This window comes from Myripristis murdjan, chromosome 2, assembly GCF_902150065.1.
Source record: "Myripristis murdjan chromosome 2, fMyrMur1.1, whole genome shotgun sequence".
In the NCBI taxonomy this organism is placed as follows: Eukaryota; Metazoa; Chordata; class Actinopteri; order Holocentriformes; family Holocentridae; genus Myripristis; species Myripristis murdjan.
The window spans coordinates 10127465-10151917 of NC_043981.1; the positions used below are offsets into that span (position 1 = coordinate 10127465).

The following is a 24453-nucleotide window of genomic DNA, read 5'->3' on the forward strand; positions in this document are numbered from 1 at the left end:
ATCTTGCAATCAAGCCAGATGCACTGCTACAGGATAAAAGGACCGGCTCATTCATCCACTTCCTGCCAGATTGTCTGTTACCCTACTGTAGTACTCCAGTGGGCTCTTTACTCTTACCTCCCAAGTTGTGTTGGTTCTGTACTAACTGTTACTCTCTGTGTGTAGATCATTTGAATCCTGTGACCATCCTACCTCCACCCTTACCTGTTTGCCCTCAGCTTCGACCAACTCCTCCTTTTTTTGGGCTCTGCAATCCTCAGCTTTCCAGAAGACCTGCAAACCCCCTCAGCCTGCCAGTTACCCCCAGTCCTGTTCCAACTTACCTGTAATCGGTCCTGGAAATCTGTCGACCTCACAAGAAGCCTGGCATCACAGAAAACCCCTACAGTGAAGACTGCGGGCCTCTCATTCCTTCACGAACCCAGCTCTGCTCCAGACACCCTCCACAAACCCAGACTAAGTCTATACATTTGTCTAATAAATTTTCTCTTGCTCCAACTTACCTGTTTTTATGTGTCTGCACTGCGGTCCAACTGCTAACACTAGCCCTTTATAACAGTTGGGGCCATTTATCCACAGGAATAAGAAAAAATACACCCCTAGATTAGGAGTTTTTTTTTTTTTTAAACCATTTCTAAAGTGTTTTAGGATTGATCTTAAGGGAAGAAAACCAGATTGATATGCTGTCTGATTTCATCTTGCTGACATTTTACTGTAGTTACACTTTGCTTGGTATCAGTACAATATCTTCTAGTCCACTACTATTTTGAGGAATTTTCTGAAATTTGAGATTTCAGAGAAATTTGGAGACCTAATGCATTAACATAGGCACTAATGCAATGAATATTGTGCCAGGTATAGGGATACAGTACATTTGATTTCCAACAAATTAAAGACATAATGTTTATTTGTATGTGTGTGTGTGTGTGTGTGAGAGAGAGAGAGAGAGACACTAACCTGAACAGCACATTGCACATCAATGACCTTAACAGGGGCTGCTGGTTCACAAATTATCTCTAAAGAGAAATACACCTCATAGTGTCCAGACATATTTCCTGGATGACACACACAGGCAGAAAGACAGACACACATGCAACTGTTATCATATCTAGAAAAAGCACAAGATTGATAGAAAGGTGCTTCACTAGTGTTGGTCCCAGAGGACCAACACTAGTGTCTTCAGAAAAGCTTAATTATATACACGAGCGCTCAAGTGCTTAGCTACATTTGAATTAAAATATTGTACTGTATCAGCATGTACTGTGGGACTTCATGAATCAATAAGACAAAGGCAGATTCATGTTCATTTATTATATTTGGTGATGTACCTGACATTAATTTTGGTATCTGCTCTGGGAAATTTTCTCCACACCGAAATGGAATGACAAACCCAACTACTTTATTCACTTTCATAAGCACTTTTTAGTTAATGCCGGAAACAACAAGTATAATAAAGAATTTGTCTATAATCTTCAATTTTTTACACACTATTTAGTGTGTTTGGTCTAACAAGGAGTTATCAACAATTCTGCATGCTGCATTTTATGTGACAGCAAGGTGCCAATCATAGATTATAACTCTACGTTACCTTTGTTCTTCTTGGCCCCTTGTGCCTCATCAGTTACCAGAAATGACACACAACCTGCAGAGGAAATGCAGTTGTAGAATGTTAAATTTAGCTGATTAAATCTAGTTTCCTCCTTCCTAACCACCAGTCTAGTTACTCAAGGCTGATGAATACTGAGCAAAACTACGAGTGAAATTTAAGTTATGCCCCAAGAGGTCAAAAACAAAGTTGCAAAAAAAGAAGTACAGAGAAGGGCAACCTTTCTATAAATGTCAACTCACTGCTTCTTTAAGATACAGCCAGTCTGCTTTCTGTCTGTCTCCCGCCTACAAAAAGTCAGATCAGTCAGTGTCCCAACCTATGGATATTGTAGGATTTTAGCAAAACCATGGACCAAGAATGACAGTCTGTTGAGAGACATTTCGAGATTAAACAACCTCAGATGCCAGACAAGAAACAAAGGTTAAATTCATGGACAATGGATGTCACTCTTATTTTCGACTTCCTCAGTAAGATTTAGGGCTCTACTTTCGCAGACCAGGCGAGGCGGGGGCGTAGCGCAGATGCGCTTCGCCAACTGGGAGTGGCCAGGCGGATTTTCCAAGTTTGGCACGCCGTTCTCGGTGGCGCAAGTACTCCGCCGTTCCTCCTACCGGCGCAAGGGAGGAGAGAAGGCGTGGAGTGGGTTTGACACAGCCGATTCACATGTAACCAATCAAATGAGCCCCTGTCCTTGCCTTTAAAATGCGCTGCGCGAAGGCGTAATGAAAGTTTACACAGCTGACATGGAGGTCTATTGCCGCAGGCGGAGCGGAGCTCAGGAGACAGGCGCGGAGCGGAGACCGGCGAGCAGTGCGGACACGTCACCAAAACCTCACAGGCAGGCTTCCGGAATTGTCAGGCACATGAACGATGCAATAAATACCGAAAAACACACTATTCAGTGCTAGTGCTTTGCCGGTCGAAACTAGCTCTGCGCGGGGTTCGCCTCACTGCGCCACCCCGCGCTGCGCCGGGAAACTAGAGCCCTTAGACTCTTTAAATCTATCCAAGACAAGAAAAACACAATCAGACAGATAGATGCATATGACTGAAAGATGAGCCGATTAATTAAGTGTACAGTAAGGCTGTGCAGGAAAGAGGCCACAAATATAAAACACAAGTGTCCATTTCTGTGAAAGTAAATCAAATGCAATACATTGAGCACCATCAAAATTTGCTTGTAGGTGCTAATCTGAGAAATAACATTTTGCAGGTATGATTTTCCACTCGAGTATATATACACACAACTTTGTATCTTTTAAATGATTTATCTACAGTGCAACTGCACAAAACTGGCATTCCATTTTGTACACTCTTTTAGAATGCTGTTTCCAAATGATTTGTCATGCAACAGCAGTAGCAGCTTCATCAGCACAGCATCCAAACAAAGTACACCGCATTTAAGTTTTTAGTAAATGCTAAGGTGCCGGGAAAACCACAACTCATGTTATATGACTTGCGTACTGATACACTGAGGGTAGCGATTAAAGTGTGATCACACTCAAAATTTGTTTTCCTTCGTTCATGTCTTAAATAAAAAATCACTCACAATCATTCAGGTAATTCGACTGAGTGTTGGCAAGATGAGGTTATAGATTTTGGCAGCAGAGATGAGTCAAAACAAATTTGATTGCAGTCCCTGCACTCAATCTCCTGATTTAGCCTCTCTAGAGTTCACACTAGTTACAAATATATGAAGAAATAGCCAAATATGAGACAAGCTTCACCCTTAAAGCATGCAGTGATACTCAACCAACTCACTTCCACAATGACTCACCTTCTTATCAGTGCCTATGCTCCTACATATGCACGAATGCCACTTACCTATCTATAGACCTACCTACATGCACACTTACCAACAAATCTAGGACACTACTTCTCTCCTTAAGCACTTCTCCATATTTACACACATCTACTTATGTAACTTTCTTTCACTCAAAGCATCTATGACGTGCTTGACCACTTATGCAGACATCCATCAACTCTCTCAAATATACAGATTAGACTGAAAGCTGGCAAAACAAACACTTGCTATGTGTAGTGATTCTACACACAATAAAACCAAAGCATTTAAAACAGGCATTTAAATGAAGGTCACCAAAATGCGTCTGTTTGTGCTTACGTACAAATGTAATTAAATTTAAACATGTTCAGCAGACAACCCTACACCATGCATACACACAACTATGCACCCACACAATCCCCAATACACAGCGGGATGACTCACCTGACTGTTTTCCTCGTTTCCATGGTGACACAGTCAGGGTGTACGGAACGCTTTGACCGGGTTTAATCTCCAGGGAGGGAGCCCCACTCACAACAGATAGGTCTGTCACCACCTACACACACACACACACACACACACACACACACACACACACACACACACACACACACACACACACACACACACACACACAAGACAGAGAGAAGGCATAAATATTCACACCAACACACAGAGTATAAAGGAAAAGATGCTCCAAAAGACACACACATACACATTCACACATCAACTCCATGGCCCTGATAGCCCATATAATTTCTCACAAAACAAACCATTACACAAAGAGAATTTTTTAAAATTATTATTTTGTGCTCTACTACTTAAATTCCTCAAATAGCACAGAATATCTATATTCCTATATCTTAGAAAATTAGCACAAAGCACTTGTGCAAACATTTAATTGATCTGATCTAATTGTTTTCTCTATTAGGTGTATCAGGAGCTGTATGTATATATTACATGCATGCATGACTGTCTGTATTTATGTACCTTCAGGGTGAGTTTGTACTGGCTGTAGTTGGGGACTTGCAGCTGAGTGTGTGTGACCTGGCCCACAGAACAGTGTAATACCACGTGGTCTACTGGCAGGGGGCGCTCTCCCACTCCTCTGAGGGTAAACGTGTGTTCTGTGTTGTCACAGTCATTCAGTAGAGATAACTTGCCCTGCGGGGATCCGGACAATCAAACAAAACCAACACTCAGACTCAAAGTGTGCAGAGAGGCTCAATGCCTCTAGACCTCTCAGCTACAGTCAACAGTTTTTCATACACTGACAGTCAAACACAGCTGATTATGGAGCCTGGGTGTTCATAATTCACACATACGTGTTGATTTAAAAGTCAGAGTCTAAGTAGTATGCGAGACAGGCAACAGGAAACTATGAAATGTGAACCTTTGCAAAACATAAAATTTTCTTGCATTGGCCGGGAATCGAACCCGGGCCTCCCGCGTGGCAGGCGAGAATTCTACCACTGAACCACCAATGCACTGATGGCAACATGAGTGGGGGCTCCTATGAAAAATGAGTAAAAGCCATGACAAGTCAGACTTCAGAGGGAAGCTCAAGCATGACTTTCTATAAGCAGCCCAAGGCACACTCTAAAACTATTAGTCTAAATCACAGGTTATTGGTAATAAAAAAGCACCATATCAAAACAGGAACCTCAGCAGTAGCCAGCTGGTTAGTTGGGCTCTTTAGCAAAGCACTGAACTGATAGTGATGATAGTGACCTGAGGAGCAAGCTCGAATGCCCAGAAATCATTACAGAAGCCACACAGGACAGACATTGTGCCGCTGTTTGAGACATTAAGATAAGTGGTCACACTATAGGACGGAGGAGGCTGATGACAGATAAAGGACAATACAAGGTGGTGGATGAGCACGAGAGGTAAGGGCAGCCTGGACAGTATGCACCCAGTCTGCCACTGGGGCTACAGAGAGGGCCTCAAGATGGATCTAATTCATGAGGATAAATCTGTAGATTAACATTCCTGCTAAACCACAAACCGAGAACCAATCAGTTCAAAGTGGAAGTAGGTCGTCTGCATAAGTGTGATTGAAGCTCAATATTCCTGAACACCCACTGACTCTGTGTTATAGCTCTGGAAAGGTTTCAGAAAGTGTACAGCAAGCAAGAAAGCTGTGCGGTGGCTTGTTTATTGGTCTTTGGTTGGGGAAGGAAGACAAAAACATAGGGCCCTATCTTGCGCCAGACTCCCTAAACCCGCTATTTGCGGATTTAGGATTTAGGAAGAGGCGTTCCCCCGTAAAAGTTGCTATCTTGTGCACCTCCCGCTATCCGCAAAACACCTCCGCTACCCGCTATATTATGAATAGGCGTGTTTTGGGCGTTATGCCAGTTAAACCAATCAGTGTGCCAGGTGCCATTGCCTTTAAGGGCAGGCTGCGCTATCCTAAATCCTAAATCCTAAACCCGCGATGGAGAGAGGGAGGTAGATTTCTCAGGGCTTCTACTGAGACTAAAGCAAGTTGGCTTTATATATATATATATACATATGATATATTATATCATAGGCGAGTTAATTCGGGAGGTGGAGCCACATGTGTCCAAGTGGACGTGTCACAAGGTTGTACTGATTGAGTAAAATCCCCGGCCACACCACACACACACAAGAGGCAGAGGTGGAACTATGTGTAAACTAATTTATTGACAAGGTAGATTGGGCAAATAAAATATTAAAAATAAAAATATAGCACAGCTGCTGGCTTATGATAAAACAATAAAACGTGCTGGCGTAAGTGTCCAATTAAAACAGTCTTTCCTCTAAACAGTCTATATGAGTAATATACTCAGTCCATTCAGGCGGCGTCCCGGTATCAGTCCGACCGTGTGCGTGGCGAGGCTCCGTCGGGGCGCGCATTGAAGCCGCCTGGGCGCGCTCTCCTAACAGCTATCCCTAAAGTGTGTGCGCAAGATAGCAACCGTAGGGATAGCGCATGAAACACGCCCACGAACACAATGTGTCTTTGGTAATTTGGGCACAAGAGGACAGCTGTCAGTCCGTCCGTACACACCTGGCATTAACATGTATCTCCAAATGCATCTCACCTGCCCACTTATGATTGGATTTCACTTTCCTGCTCTACATGCAACTAAACACGTATGCTGAGTGTAGTGGCCATTTATCAAAAAATTCTCAAAACAAACTCAAATTAAACTTACAAATAAAGGGTCACTACTGCACCATGGGCATGATTTACGCAGGCAAAGGAGTCCACTGTCCATTCTGAGTTTCCATGTTTTAAATGGTTTATTTCACAAGGCAAGCAAACAAATTGAGAACAAAGGAATCCCGCTCTCTACCTGTCTCTCTCACTCTGGTAAAAAAAACATACGCCCACCCAGGTGCATACTGGTCCTATACCTGCCCATAATTGTCTAAAATAATCAAACAAAACTCATGGCTCCTACACTGAGAAAGAGAGAGAAAGAGAGAGAGAGAGAGAATTCTTACTTTGCTAGTCCTCCTTCCATGCAAAAAATAAAAATAAAATGGCATTTAACAGGCAGCAGGTATTTAACAAAAGGAGACATCATTGTGCACTTCAGCCTCATTTTAATGCACTGCCAATTACTGAAGACACATTTCACATCTGTTACAGGCTCCAACTGATCACGTTCAAACTCAGATTATTGAATTATTCCAGCAGGTTTGAGAGGCTTCTCTGCTTAGGTGGATAAATAAACCTGTAATTTTTCTGTGGTAACTGCAACGTATAACGTACGGCTGCCTATAATATTTATGTAGTATTCCTACAGCAACTCTATCACGTCAAGGCTTAGAAAGAGTGTGTTTAATTGTGCCAGGGCTAGAAATTTGAGAAAGACTGCCTCCTCTGAATTTTATCTGGAAGAAAAAACACTGAAGATTGCCAGGAGATATTTTAGAGACCCCCCCAAAAAAATTCTTGCATCATGTTTTTAGGGGAGCTCATGTCTTATTAAGGGGGGTTGTCATTCATATATTATTATAGCCGACCTGCAGACCAGTTTGCATTTGATCCATCAGCTGACAGTACTGCGCTGGGCAGTCAGGTAACATAGTTTTTTCTATTGAAAAAGTGATGGACTGGCCGGTGTTGAGGTTTGTATTCAGATTTCTAAGGAAGGATGTTAATACCAGGTGGGAACAAGACCAGACAGAGTCAGAGAGTAATCCGGAGAAGGCAAAGTAAAAAAAAACAAAACAAAACAAACAAAATCAAGGAGAATGAATTGTGCATTACCATGACAATGCACTGTTTGGATGGCTTAAAGGTGAGGGGATAACAGGCTTTTGTACCCGCTGGTACTTTCAACACTTTGGGGCCAAAGAATCCTTCACCACACACTTCACTTCGCAGCTTCCAGTCCTGGTGAGACTCATTGTACTGTAAGAGACAAAACCACAATACTAGGCAAATGAAAGAAGTAAGTGAGTCAAACACCTTAACAGAACTACAACAAAAACATAAGCTAACCCATGTCAGCAATCTAATAAACCAAAGACATGTAAACCATGTTGACTGGTTGAACATGTTGGCTCTTATTTGCTGTTTTTTGTTTTTTAGATGTGGAGCACCTCATGGATCCAGAAAGTTTACTCACATTTTAATTCATGCTCTCACTCACAGTAAATCCATATGACTGTTAAGAGGCACAGAGCTTTGCATTTATGATACTGTGTCATTATTTTTATGAGTAGACACTACTTTGGAGAAAAGACTGAATTTAGCGTTGGTGGCTAGTGTTGGTAATCATATAAAAGCCATAATACTGCTAAGAAAAAAAAAAAAAATTCACTGTGATTATGGGGTCTTCAGTGCTGCTGATGTGTCTGAACTGCACCTCATTGCTGTTGCATTACAGTAGTTACCAGGTTCACAGCGATAAAAATCATCATCATCATCATCATCATCATCATCATCATCTAAAAATCAAAGAATCTGGACTGTAGGCTACATTCAATGCTTTTTTTTTTTTTCCTGAAACCTGTTTAAATGCTTTTCAATTAATCTTTCATATACAGCACACACATAGATCAACATATATACAGAGATTTCCCCCTGCCATTTTAACCCGTCCTTGCTCCCCACCAGTGGTATATCTTGGGAGACTGGCTGGTGAGTTGGTGAACTGAAGTCCAAGTGTGTGTATCCTTCCTGTGGCAACAAATGAAAAGTATAGAAAAGTAAAGTCATTGTATGCTCCATATTGTCTAATATAACCACATTAATTTCCAAAAGTTAACTGTTGTCCACTGTACCAACATGCAGCATCCAGTTCTTACAGCACTGACAGGTTCACTAGGCTCCTAAATACCCTAAGATGTCTACCTGTGAAGTAACCAGTGCCTCTAGTAGGTAGACTCTAGTGTCGCACCAGGACATCAGCACTAGCTGACAAATGAACCGGCCCGCTGAGTCGGCCTGGAACCGCAGCGGCATATCCACACACTCCCGGTCTGCTGAACAGAGAGAGGAGGAGGGCAGGGAGGTAGTGGTTGAGCAAGGGAGAAGAGTGGGCAGTAAAAGAGAAAAGATGTGAAAATAGTCTAACAGCAGAGATTTGATATATTCTATTTCTAAGATGATGTAGGAGAATGGATAAAGATGTCATATTTTAAAGAAATGGTACATTTCTAACAGGTCAGTCTATCCATGTAGGTTTGTCAATGATACATATATGAACTTCTCCAAGCAATGCTAATCATTACCCAGGAAGCTGGCATTGCACAATATTATTGATTAGATACATTTTTAATTGGTTTTGGATTGTTACAGACTCATTTTGATTCTTGCAACTGGGAATGCTGCCCCTTTGGCCAAAAAATTGTCTCGGATATCATGTAATTTAAGGAGACATATGTCTATCTTAGTGCAACTGAATCAAATATACAACTGAATCAAATATATGGTTTTGAATGTGTGTGTTTGTGTACCTGCAGGATTCCTCTGTGGTATGTTGGTGTCTCCTCTTATAGGAAGTATAATAGTGTGAGGTAAAGTTAAGAGCTTTGGCAGAGAAACTTCCACTCTGTACTCTATCTCCTCACTGTGGCTGACATCTCTCATCAGATGGACCTATCAGGAGGCAGGAGAGGAGGAGGCACAGCAACCAGAGAAGGAAGAGAGGAGGAGTTTAACATTTCACATCATAGGATGATTTCTAATGCACTGAACTGAACTTGAGTCCTAATGTTTTTGGTTACCTATATCCAATGTATGTGTATGTTTATTTTTTCTCTGTTTAAATTGTATCTGACCTTGCTATGGTAACAGCTAGATACTGTAGTGTGGCGCTTTGAGCCCTTTTTTTTTTGGTATTTCTTGACTGTTGATGGTAATATATTTGTCATTTTGTGTATGAGATATATTTGATATGTTGCATTTTTGTTATATTTGCTGGAGATTGCTAATATGACCAGCTTTTCTTGTGGTTGCGGATTCATATGTATAATGATTATTCCCACTTCTAATTAGAATATTGTTCTTGTTTCTTGTGTTACATCAATCATGGGTGACAATCTCAGTTTCTCCTTTTAGGGAATTATAAATTTTATCCTTATCCTCATACAAGTGTCTTTGTGTGAATACCTGTTTTTGGGTGAGCCTGCGTGCAACTGTGTTCGCCCTCACGGTGCTGCTGTCCAGCGTGTGTGTGAGTGCCCGTCTCCTGTGCTCTTCGGCGCTCATGGTGTACTGACCCCAGGTGGCTAGAGCCTGCTCCCAGGCTGTATTGACAAGCGGCAAATGCAGCACCTCGTCACACACCTGTCCTACCTTGCAGTGTAGACTCAGCATTGATCCAGAGTCTGTTTTTGCAGGGAGAGAAAGCATAAGCACTGATATTGTTACCTTTGATAATCAATGACCACAGATATACCAATGCATACAGATAATTGGTTCATGTTATAATTGGTCTGACGTTCTACCTGTTGTTATCATGTATTGTGACAGCACAGAGTGACCAATATATGACCCAATATGGAAAAACAGAATTGTTTACTATGTACCAAGAATGTGGATTTGTTCAAGTATTTTCTGGTAAAAAACAGGTCTTGTGTACAGGTACATAAGGTTCATGATGTATGGTGCATGGCAAATAGCTAATGTTCCTATAACACTTTATTGATGCCTTAATGCCTTATGAACAATGAGGCAGGTTTCCTACCAGAGGTGTTTGAGTTTGTTGCTATGCTAGGACCGGGCTTGGCAGTGAGAGAAGAAGGGAGAGGCAGCTCTGCTGTGGCCTTCACCATATACACCATATCTCCCACCTGGAAGAAGACAAAAACACAAACAAGGGTCCAAATTAATACTGGCCAACACCAAATGCTTATGATACAATATATGAATAAGCAAGGGTAATCAATAAAGGTCACATGTCACACTGGCCAGTAAATTCTGGGTCACACTTGAACAGTTCTTTTCTTTACTATTTTTCAAACCTCCTCCCCAGTGAACACCATATACTTTAAACTCTGACCATGAACCAATCGAATCAAAAATAATGTCTCTGTGTTGCATAGGCTCTTGATTACATCTCCATGTGCTCACACAGTAACTGACTCTGTACATGAAACATCAGATTGCACTGACAAATACACCACTTGACAGTGTGTGTCAAACAAACATACAGTCAATTCTTCCTAGAATTCAAAGAATGAAAAATTGTATTTTGGAACCTGTCTTGAATTTAAAAAAAAAAAAAAAAATTAAAAAATTACTCATTCATTAGGAAAAAAGTCATTTTCAGGGTAGTGATCTGTATACATAAACACACGCACACACACACACACACACACACACACACATACACATAGTGCACCAACAGACTGACCTGTGGGCAGACAAGCAGCACAGAGCAGTACTTGTTGCCCAGGTAGAAGGGAAGGTAGTGGATGTTCAGAGTGTCTTCTTGGCCTGGCTTCAGACAAACACTCTTCACTGCACTGAAGAATTCGCTGCCTTCATCATCTGGACACACACACACACACACAAACACACACACACACAACACAGATGCACAAACAGATACAGACATGAGCAAATAGACAATTCAGTAGAGCTCTCACACCCAAAAGACAAAACAAATACATTTGGAATAGAGGTGCTTTAATATGTGCATGACACTGAGTACGTTTACATGCACACCATATTCCGGTTCGGCTCAATATTCCGGCTAAGGTAACTGCGCCGCGGCAACTGGAATATTCCGTTTACATGTTACTTGGCATGCTCCCGTGTTTCGGCATATTCCACTCTCTGACGTAATGCGACACTCAGCCGCAGGGGGCAGCAGTACGCGTATAGGCGTCTGGTCTGCCGGGAAAAACAGACGAAGAAGTCTTCTTCCTCGTCTTCTTCTTCTTTTTCTTCTTCTTCTGTCGCTATTTCTATGTTTTCTCCCATCGATGTCTTTCATTAGCTGAAGGTGGACTGCAGTCTCCTGGCTCTTGCTGCTGTTCGCCCTGCCGTTTTCCCCGCTTGCAGGTAACCATAGCAACAAAGACGCCACAGAATTCCTTGTGAGTCGAGCATGCGCAGTCGTGACTGAATATTCCGGTTCGGGGAGTTTTCCGACTAAGGTGTTTACATGCCACAATATTCCGGTTGGAACAGGAATATTCCAGGGGGCTTATTCGGAATTCTCTCCAACCGGAATATGACCTTAATCGGGTTCGGTGCGTGTTTACATGACACGTGCGCAACCGGAATATTGCGAATATTCCGGTTAATACAGGAATAAGGTGTGCATGTAAACGTGCTCATTGTTTGTCCATGTATGTGTGTGTCTGTGTTAGCACTGACAGATATCTGTGAACTTCCCTTCCATCTCCTCCTCACAGCTGCTGTCTGAACTCATCTTCTCTTGTGGGGGACTGAAAGAGAGAGAGTGGGGAGGGGGCACCATTCAAATATGGATACCAGATTCTGTGAACTGATTCAAGTGAACCAGCGATGACCTGAGCTGTGCTTAAGATCCTTATCGTCAGTCCCTGATTAAGAGGAGGAGTAGGAATGTTTGGCTTTGAAGACATCTGATGAGGTGAGATAATCAGCTGCTCATAATGACGACCAAGGAGTTTCTGGAGAGAAAATGTTCTGAAGGAGCGAATGAACAGGGGAAGACCCCATCTTTTCGGCCAACAAGCTCTTTGATTAAGTTACGGTAGAGCAACCAACTTCTCCTGTATGAGGTATATTTAGGATGCTTCTGAGATGGTGTTAAAGGAACAGTTCATCCATAATACAAAAGATATTTTTCAACTTAACCCTGGTACACGCTGTCCATCAATATAGTTTCTGTGGGATGGATTCCAGTCTGTCTCCCTTCACCGCAATACAATGGAGCTGGATGGGCATTTATTTATGGAGCTTAAAATTAATGATAATAATAATAATAATAATAATAATAATAAAAATAAAATAAACTGTTTGCTGTGTTCTTCAGCAGAAGATAGGGAGGGTGTTTGACTACATTATATATATTACTCTGAAGTTAGACTACATTTCACTTGAGCAGAATTTGTTCTGTTTACTTTATATTGTTCATATATCTCCAAGATTTTAGTAGCAGTAAATCATAAGTAGTAGCAAATCTAGGGACAAATAGTTTCCAGCTGAATCCATGGTCCACAAGGTATAATACATCTATTAATAAGTGGAAATGGCATTGTTTCATTCTGCATTCTAACTTTCAGCAAGTAATTTTCTATAAGTAACCTGTCTGTCCTGTTGTTATTGAGAGCAAGGAAAAAAACACTTGAATCAGTGCTTAATTGCATGCGTATTAGCTGTCACTTCTGTCAGACATGCAGTGAGTAACATGTGTGATACCTGGTTTTGAAGGAGACCTGTTGAGTGAGGATGTCTTTTCTTTTTTCAGGCTCCAGTGGATTGGACTTGGACTCTACCAGTACCACCCTAGACACACACACACCGCAGACATAGGCATAAATGCAGTGGGATAATCACAGAACTTGCTAATTCAGAATAAAATGGCGATTATGATTAGTTGCTACAGTGACAACGCACATATAGGGCAGTAAAATGTGTCATAGTCTTTTTCCTGCTTGCTAAAAGTAATCATCAACATTAATAGCCACGAATATTGAATAGTCTAGAACAACAACCACAGGTCTATGCAGTGGCAATGATGTGCATAAAAATGGTTGCTGTTCCTGTAATCCTGCTATGTTGATTTGAATAGGTAAGCCCTTTCTATTCCAATTGAAGTTCTGTAGGTCCAACTAAACAAACATAAAAGCACATGGATCTGCTCATGAAACCACAGATGCACAAAGCTTTAAAAGAAATGTTACAAATGGAAAAAAGTTTAACCCTGATTCCTAATCATGATACATACACATACACAAATTAATGCACATATACTCACAGACACACACATACAAACCCACCTGAACCTGGCTTCCTTATTGAAAGGGTTAGTTATTGGCAGCTCGATCAGTTTCATCTGGTACATTGGGGATTTACACTTGACAGTCTTCTGAAGAGAGACAGTGGAGGGCAAACAGTCTGTCACATTTCACCAACACACAGTTCTAGCGAGACGCTCTTTATGACAGCCAGACCTCAGGAAGTAAAGTATGTGGTATGTGTTAAGATACAGCATGCTCCTCACCTAGTCAGACAGATAGCCAATTAGCATCCAACAAGCCGATTAGTAAGCCATGCATCCAACCAAGCAGTGTATAAGTCAGTGTACAGGTATAATGTGTACAAATACAACATGATGATCAACAGCTAATCAGGCAACCAGCCATTTAGTTAGTTATACAGCAAGAGACAGAGAACCAACCAGTCAGTGAGTGACTATACTCACTGTAGATGTGATATGACTGACATGAGTCTTCAGGGTAAAGGCAAGAGTGGCACCACGAGGACCAACAGCAAAGCTGGAGGTGAGCAGCAGGAGCACTTCCAGGGGCCGAAGGAAGGAGCAGCAGTACTGAACTGTAACTTCTGTGGTTGCACTAGAAAATTCAATGGCAACAACAAATTTCTCTGATATTTTAAACTCTATTCCAGTGGAATAAGAATGCTGTCTTTTTTTTCAAGGAGGATCACAGTGCTTTTTGCACACTGTCAAGTGCCACTTCCCAGTATTTGGATTCCTCTGGCAGTGATGAATCAGCAAAAACTCAATACAGTTTTTCTAGGTGATGGCACTGTGCTTAAAGACAGCATTTCTGAAAGTATGACTAGAGACCCAAAATGGGACATGGGCTATTTATATAGTGAAGCCCCACATGAGAAGAGAATTGGTACATTTTAATGAGCCTGGGTCCCGGGGCGAGACTAAATTGACTCAGTTTGGATCATGGGCTTGAATAAGTTTGAGGATTTTTCCTTCCCTTTGTAAGTCTCTCTTAAACATTAAGTTACATGACAAATGTAAAGACAGATGCAAAGACAGCATGTCCTCTTAGCAAGACCAATTTTAACATGTGCTAAACTTAAAAAAAAAAAATCTTCATACTAAAAGATTTTTTGTTGTATACTGTATTGAGTTATGAAACACATGAATGCTGGTCACACTGTCAACATCTGACAGCTGCTGTTGTATGTATCTAATTAAACCTGGCTCAATTTGCCTCCCAGTGATTTAAATGAGCAGCTGCTGTTCAGTAGGAAATGCAGCTGTGTAAGGAGACCTAAGATAGGTAATTTCCGGTAAAATAGTTACCACCCCCAGTATAAAGGTATTTTTGAGATATTACACCTTGCTCCTCTGTCATCCATTAGTAGTGCTGCGTGAGCAGTACAGACTGACATTTTAGCTTAAGGTCAGCGGAGAACATGACTGACGTATTATCTGTGATTCCTCTTTGATGCTAGAGAGTTATACATGAAACACTTAAGGGTTGGGAGTTGATTTCAGAAGAGGCCAGTAATAACTGTCATTATACTGTGAGGCATTGTGGATGAAACTTTGTGACAAATAATATTTTCATTTCACAACTCCAAACATACTTGGGAGGAATGGTGATGGCAGATCCATCGGGAAGGGAGAAAAAGGGGGCGTCCTCTCCTAAAATGAGGGCCTGGTATTTCAGAGGCTTAGAGGACGGGCTTTTCAGACACACCTAAAGCACACAAACAGAAACACAAGCAGATATACATACACAGGGTATATGTAGGAATCTTGAAGTTAATTTTAATACCTTTTTAAGACTTTTTCAAGACCCTTTCAATATTTTTTAATACCTCACCGCACAACAACAGAGTACTTTTTACCACGGATCTTTTGTAACACAGAGGAGATATGTTGCTCAAACACTCAGTATGTAGTGTTAGTGTATGTTTATGAGTTGTAGAACATAATAAATTATTTTGAAGGAGTAGATGCTAAATTATTATTTGTTTTAAAAATGTAAATTCATTATCAAACGGACCTAACAATTCAACTACCATGAGCAGTAGTATGCCTGTGTGAATGAGCAGCAATATGCCTGTGATAACATAGATTGAAAAATAAGCCCAAGTGATACCTCTTCTCTGAATAGACAAGCTAAGCCAGTGTGCTGCTGTTAGCCAGTGAAAATATTTCGGAGTGGCGACTCTTCGCTTTGTTACACAATCTATGTCAGTGCGCTGCTGTAGCCTGGAAAGTTTCTCTGCCTTTTGGACTCGTGCGGCGCCGGTACAGTTGTTGTAATGTTTTTTCTTGGTGGTGCGGGTGCAGGTGAAACGACTGGAGGGCTTGTACCACCCAGATTTGCTTCCCTCCATGTGATTGTCCCCAGACATACGTCCATATTCCACACAAAAACAGCATTTCATTCAAATTATGTCAAATTCAGCATTAAAAATAGATTCCTTTTTATTTGGCAAATTCCACGATTCCGTCCGCGATTCGGCCCTAGTTAAGTTGAACTCATGGGTTCATATAACATCTCGGTGTGTTCGTTATATGCACCGGGAGCGCCAGAGCGTACTTTGTGTTTCTGAATTTCCACCCGCCCGCTCGCTCTGGCGCTCTCAAAGACGATTTACAAACGCACCCACAATAGCCTAGTTTTTTATGTACCTGTTCATCTTTGTTTTTTAATAAAAAGGAATAAATTCACACACTTTTACGATGTTTTTGGGACTCAAACTCTTGGACAGCTAATTCAGAAAAAATACTTTCAAAATTTAAGACTTTATAAAGTCGTGATAAGACTTTTTAATACTTTTTAAGGGTCTTAATTTTCCCAAAATTGATTTATCACCTTTTAATACTTTTCAAGACCCCGCGGATACCCTGATACAAGCTTTCATGCCTACAAACATAGGGAAACACAGTTCTTACAAACAAACTCAGAGACAAGTGTTGTCAGAAAGAGGAAAAATGATATTGTCAGGGAAATAATGCCAACAATCTTACATCGAAATACAATTTGTTTATAACTGACATTTTTATTTCTGTATGGTTTGTAATGTGGCTTAACCTGACTATGTGTATCATTATTCAAGTGTGCGTTCATCTGTCTGTGTTTGTAATCCTTTTAGTGTATGTGTGGGTGTGTCTATAATCCTGTTAATGTATGTGTGTGTCCATAATCCTGTTAGTGTTCATCTGTGTGTGATCCTGTGTGTGATCCTGTGTGTGTGTGTGTGTGTGTGTGTGTGAGTGTGTGCGTGCGTGCCTGTATGTGTGTGTGTTGCCGCTGTCTGTCCAGGAGGAGTTTTTCATTATTAACAATAAAGTCATTTGCAGTCCCAACACTGTTCATAAATTTGATTTACAGAGCATGCAATTTAATTTAATTTAGTAGGTGTCATCTAAGATCAAAGCGCTTGCTTTGTGTGTATGTGTGTGTGTGTGTGTGTGTGTGTGTGTGTGTGTGATACCTGCTTGCTTAAGGTGCAGTGCAGTCCTCCAGACAGTGTGATGGTACGCAGTGGCAGGTATTGTGGCAACTTTTCATACAGGTGGACACACAGCATTAACATCTGTACTGGGTTAGGGTCTGACAAATCTGTGGGCTGGAGACACACACACACACACACACACACACACACACACACACACACACACACACACACACACACGGACAGAAACACACTCTGAATAACAACAAGAGTAACTTAAGCTTCCAATTGCTGTCATGATCACCATGATAGATTAAACATAAACAGTTATGTTAACGAGGTCATTAATTAAGCTAATGAATGCAGTAATTACAAAAAATTCTGCATCAAGATGCTTGTCTGAACATAACACATGGGTGGCACTGTATTTGCACATGGGTGGCCTCAGTATCTTGAAGCATTAAGGAGGCACAATAGCTTTAAGAAATCAAGTTTGTCCTCATTAACATGCAGATTTATGCAGCAAGGAGCTCCAAAAAATCATAATCAGATCATTTCACACCACAGGGGGAACCTGTGCACCTTTTTCCAAAAACAATGACACAGATGTGTGACATAATTCACAGCCCTCGGGGGCAAAGAGCTTTGTTGGGAACTATTTCCTAAAGAAGACCAGCAAAGTATCTATCAGACCTGAATTCATAATACTTTGGGCAGAGATATAATTTACTGGTGTTTTTTGTCAAACTGCCGATTACTGCCGGTCATGCCAGTACCCGTGTCTATGTTTTCAGAAAAAAAACATTGCTTTTATCCAACACTACTGGGGGAGGGAAAGGAGAAACCTCGATAAATCACACAGATCCTATTTGAATGGATAGATTGCACTAAGGATAAGTAAGAAAACATATATATTTTTTGTATTTTGGTGAACTGGTCCTTGTTATATCTATGGCCAGAAATTAGCTTCTGTGCAGTTACCTGTACATCTATATTGAGGGAGAGTTTGGTTAAGGCCTGCACCAATATGATGTTGTTGTGTAGGATCTGTTCAAGACTGCTGGTTCTGGTGTACATCCTCCGGAAGTGGCTGGAGATCTAATAAGTGGCATAGCAGAAAAGTCTGTTACTACAAAACTACAACACTGGTGGAACAAAAGTATTTCCTATAGCTGTGTGATCTCATGCTGCTACGTTGTCTCATTACAGGGAAATTACCCATTGCTCTTTATTAATATACTTTGTAAATTATAGTTTTTGTAAGATTTAGCTGACAAAAAGCTGTACCTTCAGGACTGGATGGATTTTGAGATGTTTTGCAGGTTAGAGCCAGTCTCAGATATTTGGACCAGATTCAATCTCTTGAGGCTAGTACCGATCTACTGGCTTATTTCACCACTAATATACAGACTCAGTTGCATGCACACACAGGTACACGTACACATGCACACACAAGCATGCACGCACGCACACACACACACACACACACACACACACACACACACACACACACACACACACACACACACACACACACACACACACACACACACACACACACACACACACACAGTGAGTGGTACCCATCACAATAAGAGGCTACTCTAATCTTGCTCAGGGCTAATTGCATCCTTATCGCATCAATCACAGTGCCACTTACAGACATTAACCACAGACCCTCACTGACCCAGAACACACTGGAGAGGCTCTGGAAAAAATTAACACACACACACACACACACACACACACACACACACACACACACAAACACACACACACACACACACACAAACACACACACACAGACCAGGTAAGGGCAGTAGGCGGCAAGCAGTGCAGCTAGCACCAGTCCATCTGCCAGGTCCAGGTCAAAATTCACTACCCAGTGGGCTGATGGGATGTCACCTGCAAACCAGGGAGAAGACACACAGCAGCACAACAGACTAATATGAAGCTGAATGGCAAGCAGTAGAAATCTGACAGTGTTTATGTTTCCCAAGAGGCTAAACAGTTGGTGCAAATACTGGAAAGCAAAATTGTTGCAAAAACTGTGAAATTATTCAGTGTGGCAAGGGAATACAAATGATAAAATTTTGACAACATATTCCAAATACATAAAATACATTGGCAAAAAAGAGCAGTGGTTGCAAATCAAATCTCATGAGGTGGTCAGCAAGGTGATTTTCAGAAATGGTAAAAGGATTTCTACAACTGGCAGCACGTTTGAAATACCAAAGCTGACATTACATATATACATTTGCTACCACACGCACCTAATGTTCTTTTGTGCATGTTTGTGAGTTGTGTATCTCACCTGTACCCCAGACAATCTTCCTCATGCTCTGGAAGTGCATGTTGAGCCATGAGAGCAGGCAGAGCTCCCAGGTAGAGTAGACATTGCTGGCCAGCGGCAGTGAGCTGACAGGGAAGATGTGATCTCTGACCTGCTGGCTCAAAGTTGAATTCAAAGCTCCCTCTGACACCCGACGCAAGACAAACACCTGGACACACATAGAAATATTTAATGCCGCCATTGAGCTCTTGGGAGTTAAATGTCTTTCTCAAGTCAGAAATGTTCCCTTAAGCCTCTATTTGATCATCATCAATAACTATCAATTCTTTCTGACAAAGAAGCCCTGGCAGGGAAAGGGAGAGGCAGACATGAACAGAGAGTAAATATGTGAAGGGGAAAATAACAACATCACAAGCTAGACAAGAAACTCATCAGTTAATCACACAGCAAAACACATCTCGTCTCTCTTAACAACTGCTGGAAAACTAAAACGTAACCACTAGTAATCATCTATTCTGGTGGCTTTCATGCTGAAATGAGCCAAAGCCTAAAAAATGTTGCTGAATTTATCCCAGTATTGCCCCTGTCACGGCTAAAAGAACACAGGCCATATTGAGGGATCAGTGCAGGTCACCACGCACCTTAATGTCATTTCATCTGATGTGTTTTGCTTTCTAACATTAAAGCTTTGTCTTTCTTTCAGTTCACTGACTTGTGCAGACAGATGGAGCTACAAAGTGAGACTGTTTTTTACCCTGAGATGACTCAAAAAGCTCATAAGAAGAAGTTACCGCTGTGATGATAGTGGTAGCTGCTGAGCTTCCTAATATTAATTAGATTGATTCAGCCATAAGATCTCTGGGAAAGTCAAGGCTAAATAAATACTTAAGAAGATCAAAAGATTGCACAATAGCATGTGCATGCCACACCACTTATGAGTAAGTTGAAGTCTATACACTTCCAAAGAACCACACAAGATCACTGTATACCTTAAAACATAATTTTCATGGAAACATTTCACATGTACATACAGTGCTTGCTGCTATCAGGTGGATTGACTATTTGTCCTAAGTCCAAAAACGTTTCTATGGTTTTGCACTTTGATGAAGTTGTGAAGTCTTGTTTTAGAGATAGAAATGAAGACAACTAGACAAATTAGAAATAGAGACAGAGAGAGTTATTCACCTTGTATATTTGCAGCAGCACATCAGTCCAGGACTGTTTGCTCAGTGACTCATAGTCAACTCTGCTATAGCCGAGTCCATTCCCTTCCTGATTTACCTGAGAGCAAGACAAACACAGACACAGACACACACACGCATAGCATACAAATTAATGAGCATGACTGAGTGTGACAGAGGTTTGTGTAAAATTATGATTCTGTAAAGTGTACGTGTAAAATCAAGATGCTCAAAATAAGTGTGTGTTAGTGTGTGAAAGACAGAGAGAGAGAGAGAAAGACAGAGACTCGGTGCTATCAGATCAGGAAGGCTTTTTGATTCTTAGCACCAAGAGGCTGCACTACAGCAATTATTTTCAGGTTCACCAGTGCTCATAAAATTGCCAGTCACATGAGTTAATTTAATAGGTGTGTGTATGTGTGTGTGTGTGTGTGTGTGTGTGTGTGTGTGTGTGTGTGTGTGTGTGTGTGTGTGTGTGTTTGTGTGTGTGTGTGTTTGTGTTTGTGTGTGTGTTACCTGTAGAGTGCACCAGTGGTTGAACTCCTGCATGTCCAGCAGATACTCTGGTCTGATGTGGCACAAACAGGCTCCCTGTACCCTAGAATGAGAATTATTATAGATAGGTGTCCAGCCACAACCTAGATTCCGGATTAATCTTTAAGATGTATCTATGTGTACAAGCCCTACCTGAGAAAAGAAAGCATGGTTTCGTGTTGCTGTAGCAACTGATTGGTGCGCTGCTCTATGTCCTTAGAAAAGGACTGGCTGCGAGGAATACCAGGAATCTTTTTGCCAGTCAGGTGATGAAGCATGTCCAGTACTGATCTACAAAAAAAAAAGCCTTGGTCATGGAACCACATCTAGATAGGAAATGTATTCATCATTATTCATCACCACTGGTCTGGGACGAAATATCACTTGAGATTTCATCCCAGAACTAGCTTGGTAGCTGACTTAATCTAAACATCCATTTTATATTTTACATTCATTATTTTGTTAGCTTATGAAGATGTTAGTTATATCAGCTTTTACTGGTTTGCAGCTGCTGACTTGAATCTCCTGAGGTATCAAGCCCTGAGTATATTATTACCTATCTGGTTGAAGAATGGGTATTGAAAATTCAGCCATTCAATTGCTCTTTTGTTTAACTAAAAACTCATCACACATATACAGACCTGGAGTCTTTAATCTGAATGACTCGGTTGCTCCGCCCACAGGAATCATCTGTCTGAATTTTGGACACAACCCTGGGAGGGATGGCAAAAGAGAAAGTGAGATGGATGATTACAATAGATTACACATACTAGAAGTGGTAAGAGTCATTAAGAACAGTTGGATTCAGCTTAGTTTTATCATCATGCACAAGCATTGTAGCAGCTATTCTGTGCCAGTAAATCCACTTGTCTCCATCTCTATATCATTGTTGAAAAAAATCTAGTTTTAAAGACTCAGATATATTACAGTATATTATGTATATCTATATCTATATCTATATCTATATCTATCTATCTATATCTATCTATCTATCTATCTATCTATCTATCTATATATATATATATATATATATATATATATATTACAGTACACTAAGTACACTAAGAAAGGGCTGTCTGCTCTGATTCTATGATTTTCCCATACACTTTAAGATAACACACCTAATACTGGCAAAAACAGACAACTGCATCAGCTACTGCCCTGCCAGTTTCCATGAGTTGCCACTAGAATAAAACCACTTGGGAATCTGTTGGGTATACCTTCTGAGTGTGTATGGTATTGTGATGGGGTGTGACCCGTTTGGCCAGCCAAAGAGGCTAAACCACCTCTCGGCAGCCGAGAGGACACTCTGGTAGTACGGCCCCTCTGCAGAGTCTGCAGAAGGGAATCCTGGGACATTGGGATTGGTCATGGTGCCACTGTTGGGACAAAACTCCTCATGTCTGCTAGTTTGACTATTCACACTCTCACTGTCTGGAAAGGAGTCTGAGGTAGACAAATACATACACATACACACACACACACACACACACACACACACACACACATGTTCAGGCAGACATAAATAAGATGATACACAATACACAAATACATATAGACACATATTGGACATACATGCGTACAGAGACATGAACATAGTACGCGCACACACACACACACACACACACACACACACACACACACACACACACACACACACACACACACACACACTGTACAAACACAAAAACTTTCTGACCGGAGGTAGAGTTCTTGCTTGGAGAGGTGAAGTGAGCAAAGGAGGAGGAGGATGATGACAAAGTGAGGCCAGAGGTAGGACTTGGTGAGTGACATCGCTGAAGGACCGCCTCCAGGGTCGCCTGGGTTTGTCCTGACTGGGCACCTGAGACCCCCACATGAGCTAATTAGATACAATTAGGGAAATATTGGGTAAATAACTCTACATCTGCAAACAGTTAATTATCTTCCCAAGGCAGCAGCCTGGAGATCTTGCACTTGCCTGCTGTGTGTGTGTTTGTCTGTTTGTCCACAGCTAATTTCACAAACTACTGGGTCTATCAGCCTAAAATTTTATGTGCACAGTTATGATTGTATGATGAAGAATCTCTCATAGTTGCTTTGATTCAGAATCTCTGAAAAGCATTTGATCTTGCCACTTCTGCTCCCTCTTTTCATTCCTCTTTTCATTCATTCAGGAAATGTTCATTCTCTACTACTGGGCCTATCAAACTAATGTAATTTTTATCCTATTGTGGTAATATTCGTTCCAATTTAAAGTGAAAAAAATCAAGAATCTTCTAGTTTTGAGGCTGACATATACAATTAGGCTGATTTGATCTATTTATTTGTTTTAATTTTAAATGTGAATGAACAAAGCAGTCAAGGGATTGAAAACTGAGGGTGCTGAAGAATGGGTACTGAAAATTCATCATTCAATTAATGTACTGTCAGAACACATACTTGTGTGCTTGTTTGTGAGTGTGTTGTTGTGAGTGCGATGAAATATTTTTTTAAGGCCAATAGCAATTTCTAGCGAAAAAAAAAAAAGATTTATCCTCTAAAAGACTTAAAGCATAGAGAAATTTATTTCAGTAAGATCCAAACATTACTGTGCTTCACATCAGTTTCATTTATCATCAAAATGTATTTTATAAACAACTGAGCTAATAAAATGAAATAATTCATATGATAGAACACAGCATACAGACACTATTTCAATAAAGTGCACCAACTTCAGACAGAGATAGAGACACAGACAGAAAGTAATACTAATTATGAATTGAATCAACAGAATTTATCAGAATCATGATTTGATTGTAATGTGTGAAATTCTTGGTGCTTTTAAGGTTATCTTGACTTTTACCAGACAAATTTTAAACATGATGTTAATGCAAAATTAGACCACCCAAATATCACAGGACTACTCCCCTTAACAGTTTCAGGGAACAGTGACATTTCTTTTCAGTACAGTAAAGTTGACCATAACTGGTATTTATAGCCCTAATCAGCCTTAATTAGTCAAGCCAGCAGCTCAATTGTGTGTGTGCATGTGCATAGTTTCATGTATGTGTGTGTGTGTGTGTGTGTGTGTGTGTGTGTATGTGTGTGTGTGTGTGTGTTTGTGTGTGTGTGTGTGTGTGCGCATGTTTGTATGTGTGCTATACCAGTCTTGAGAACTATCTGTTGCTGGGAGCGGTGCAGAGCCATGTAGGGCCAGACAGTCAACAGACAGTTATCAGCCACAGCACACACCTTGACCTGAAACCT

General features: G+C 41.0%; 1 protein-coding gene and 1 non-coding gene across 2 annotated transcripts in view; both read right to left on the reverse strand.

Annotated features, from left to right (window-relative positions):
- The window catches only part of LOC115376033 (cilia- and flagella-associated protein 47-like), a 62996-nt gene that overhangs the window by 12161 nt on the left and 26382 nt on the right, over positions 1–24453 (reverse strand). Inside the window, exons 30-56 of the mRNA XM_030075539.1 lie at positions 24346–24451; positions 22925–23045; positions 22446–22671; positions 21867–21938; positions 21379–21516; positions 21208–21289; positions 20696–20791; positions 19532–19718; positions 19025–19122; positions 18199–18315; positions 17257–17391; positions 15394–15506; positions 14243–14393; positions 13818–13906; positions 13237–13323; positions 12208–12278; positions 11237–11373; positions 10568–10673; positions 9991–10208; positions 9336–9444; positions 8731–8858; positions 8491–8556; positions 7642–7785; positions 4383–4556; positions 3837–3948; positions 1589–1642; positions 958–1055 (exon numbers count right to left, since the gene is read on the reverse strand). Coding sequence (XP_029931399.1) covers positions 958–1055; positions 1589–1642; positions 3837–3948; positions 4383–4556; positions 7642–7785; positions 8491–8556; positions 8731–8858; positions 9336–9444; positions 9991–10208; positions 10568–10673; positions 11237–11373; positions 12208–12278; positions 13237–13323; positions 13818–13906; positions 14243–14393; positions 15394–15506; positions 17257–17391; positions 18199–18315; positions 19025–19122; positions 19532–19718; positions 20696–20791; positions 21208–21289; positions 21379–21516; positions 21867–21938; positions 22446–22671; positions 22925–23045; positions 24346–24451 — 3235 coding nt within the window. The remainder of the gene's footprint in view (positions 1–957; positions 1056–1588; positions 1643–3836; positions 3949–4382; positions 4557–7641; positions 7786–8490; positions 8557–8730; positions 8859–9335; positions 9445–9990; positions 10209–10567; positions 10674–11236; positions 11374–12207; positions 12279–13236; positions 13324–13817; positions 13907–14242; positions 14394–15393; positions 15507–17256; positions 17392–18198; positions 18316–19024; positions 19123–19531; positions 19719–20695; positions 20792–21207; positions 21290–21378; positions 21517–21866; positions 21939–22445; positions 22672–22924; positions 23046–24345; positions 24452–24453) is intronic.
- trnag-gcc (transfer RNA glycine (anticodon GCC)) lies at positions 4809–4879 on the reverse strand. Its single transcript has one exon. It is a non-coding gene; the product is annotated as a tRNA-Gly (tRNA).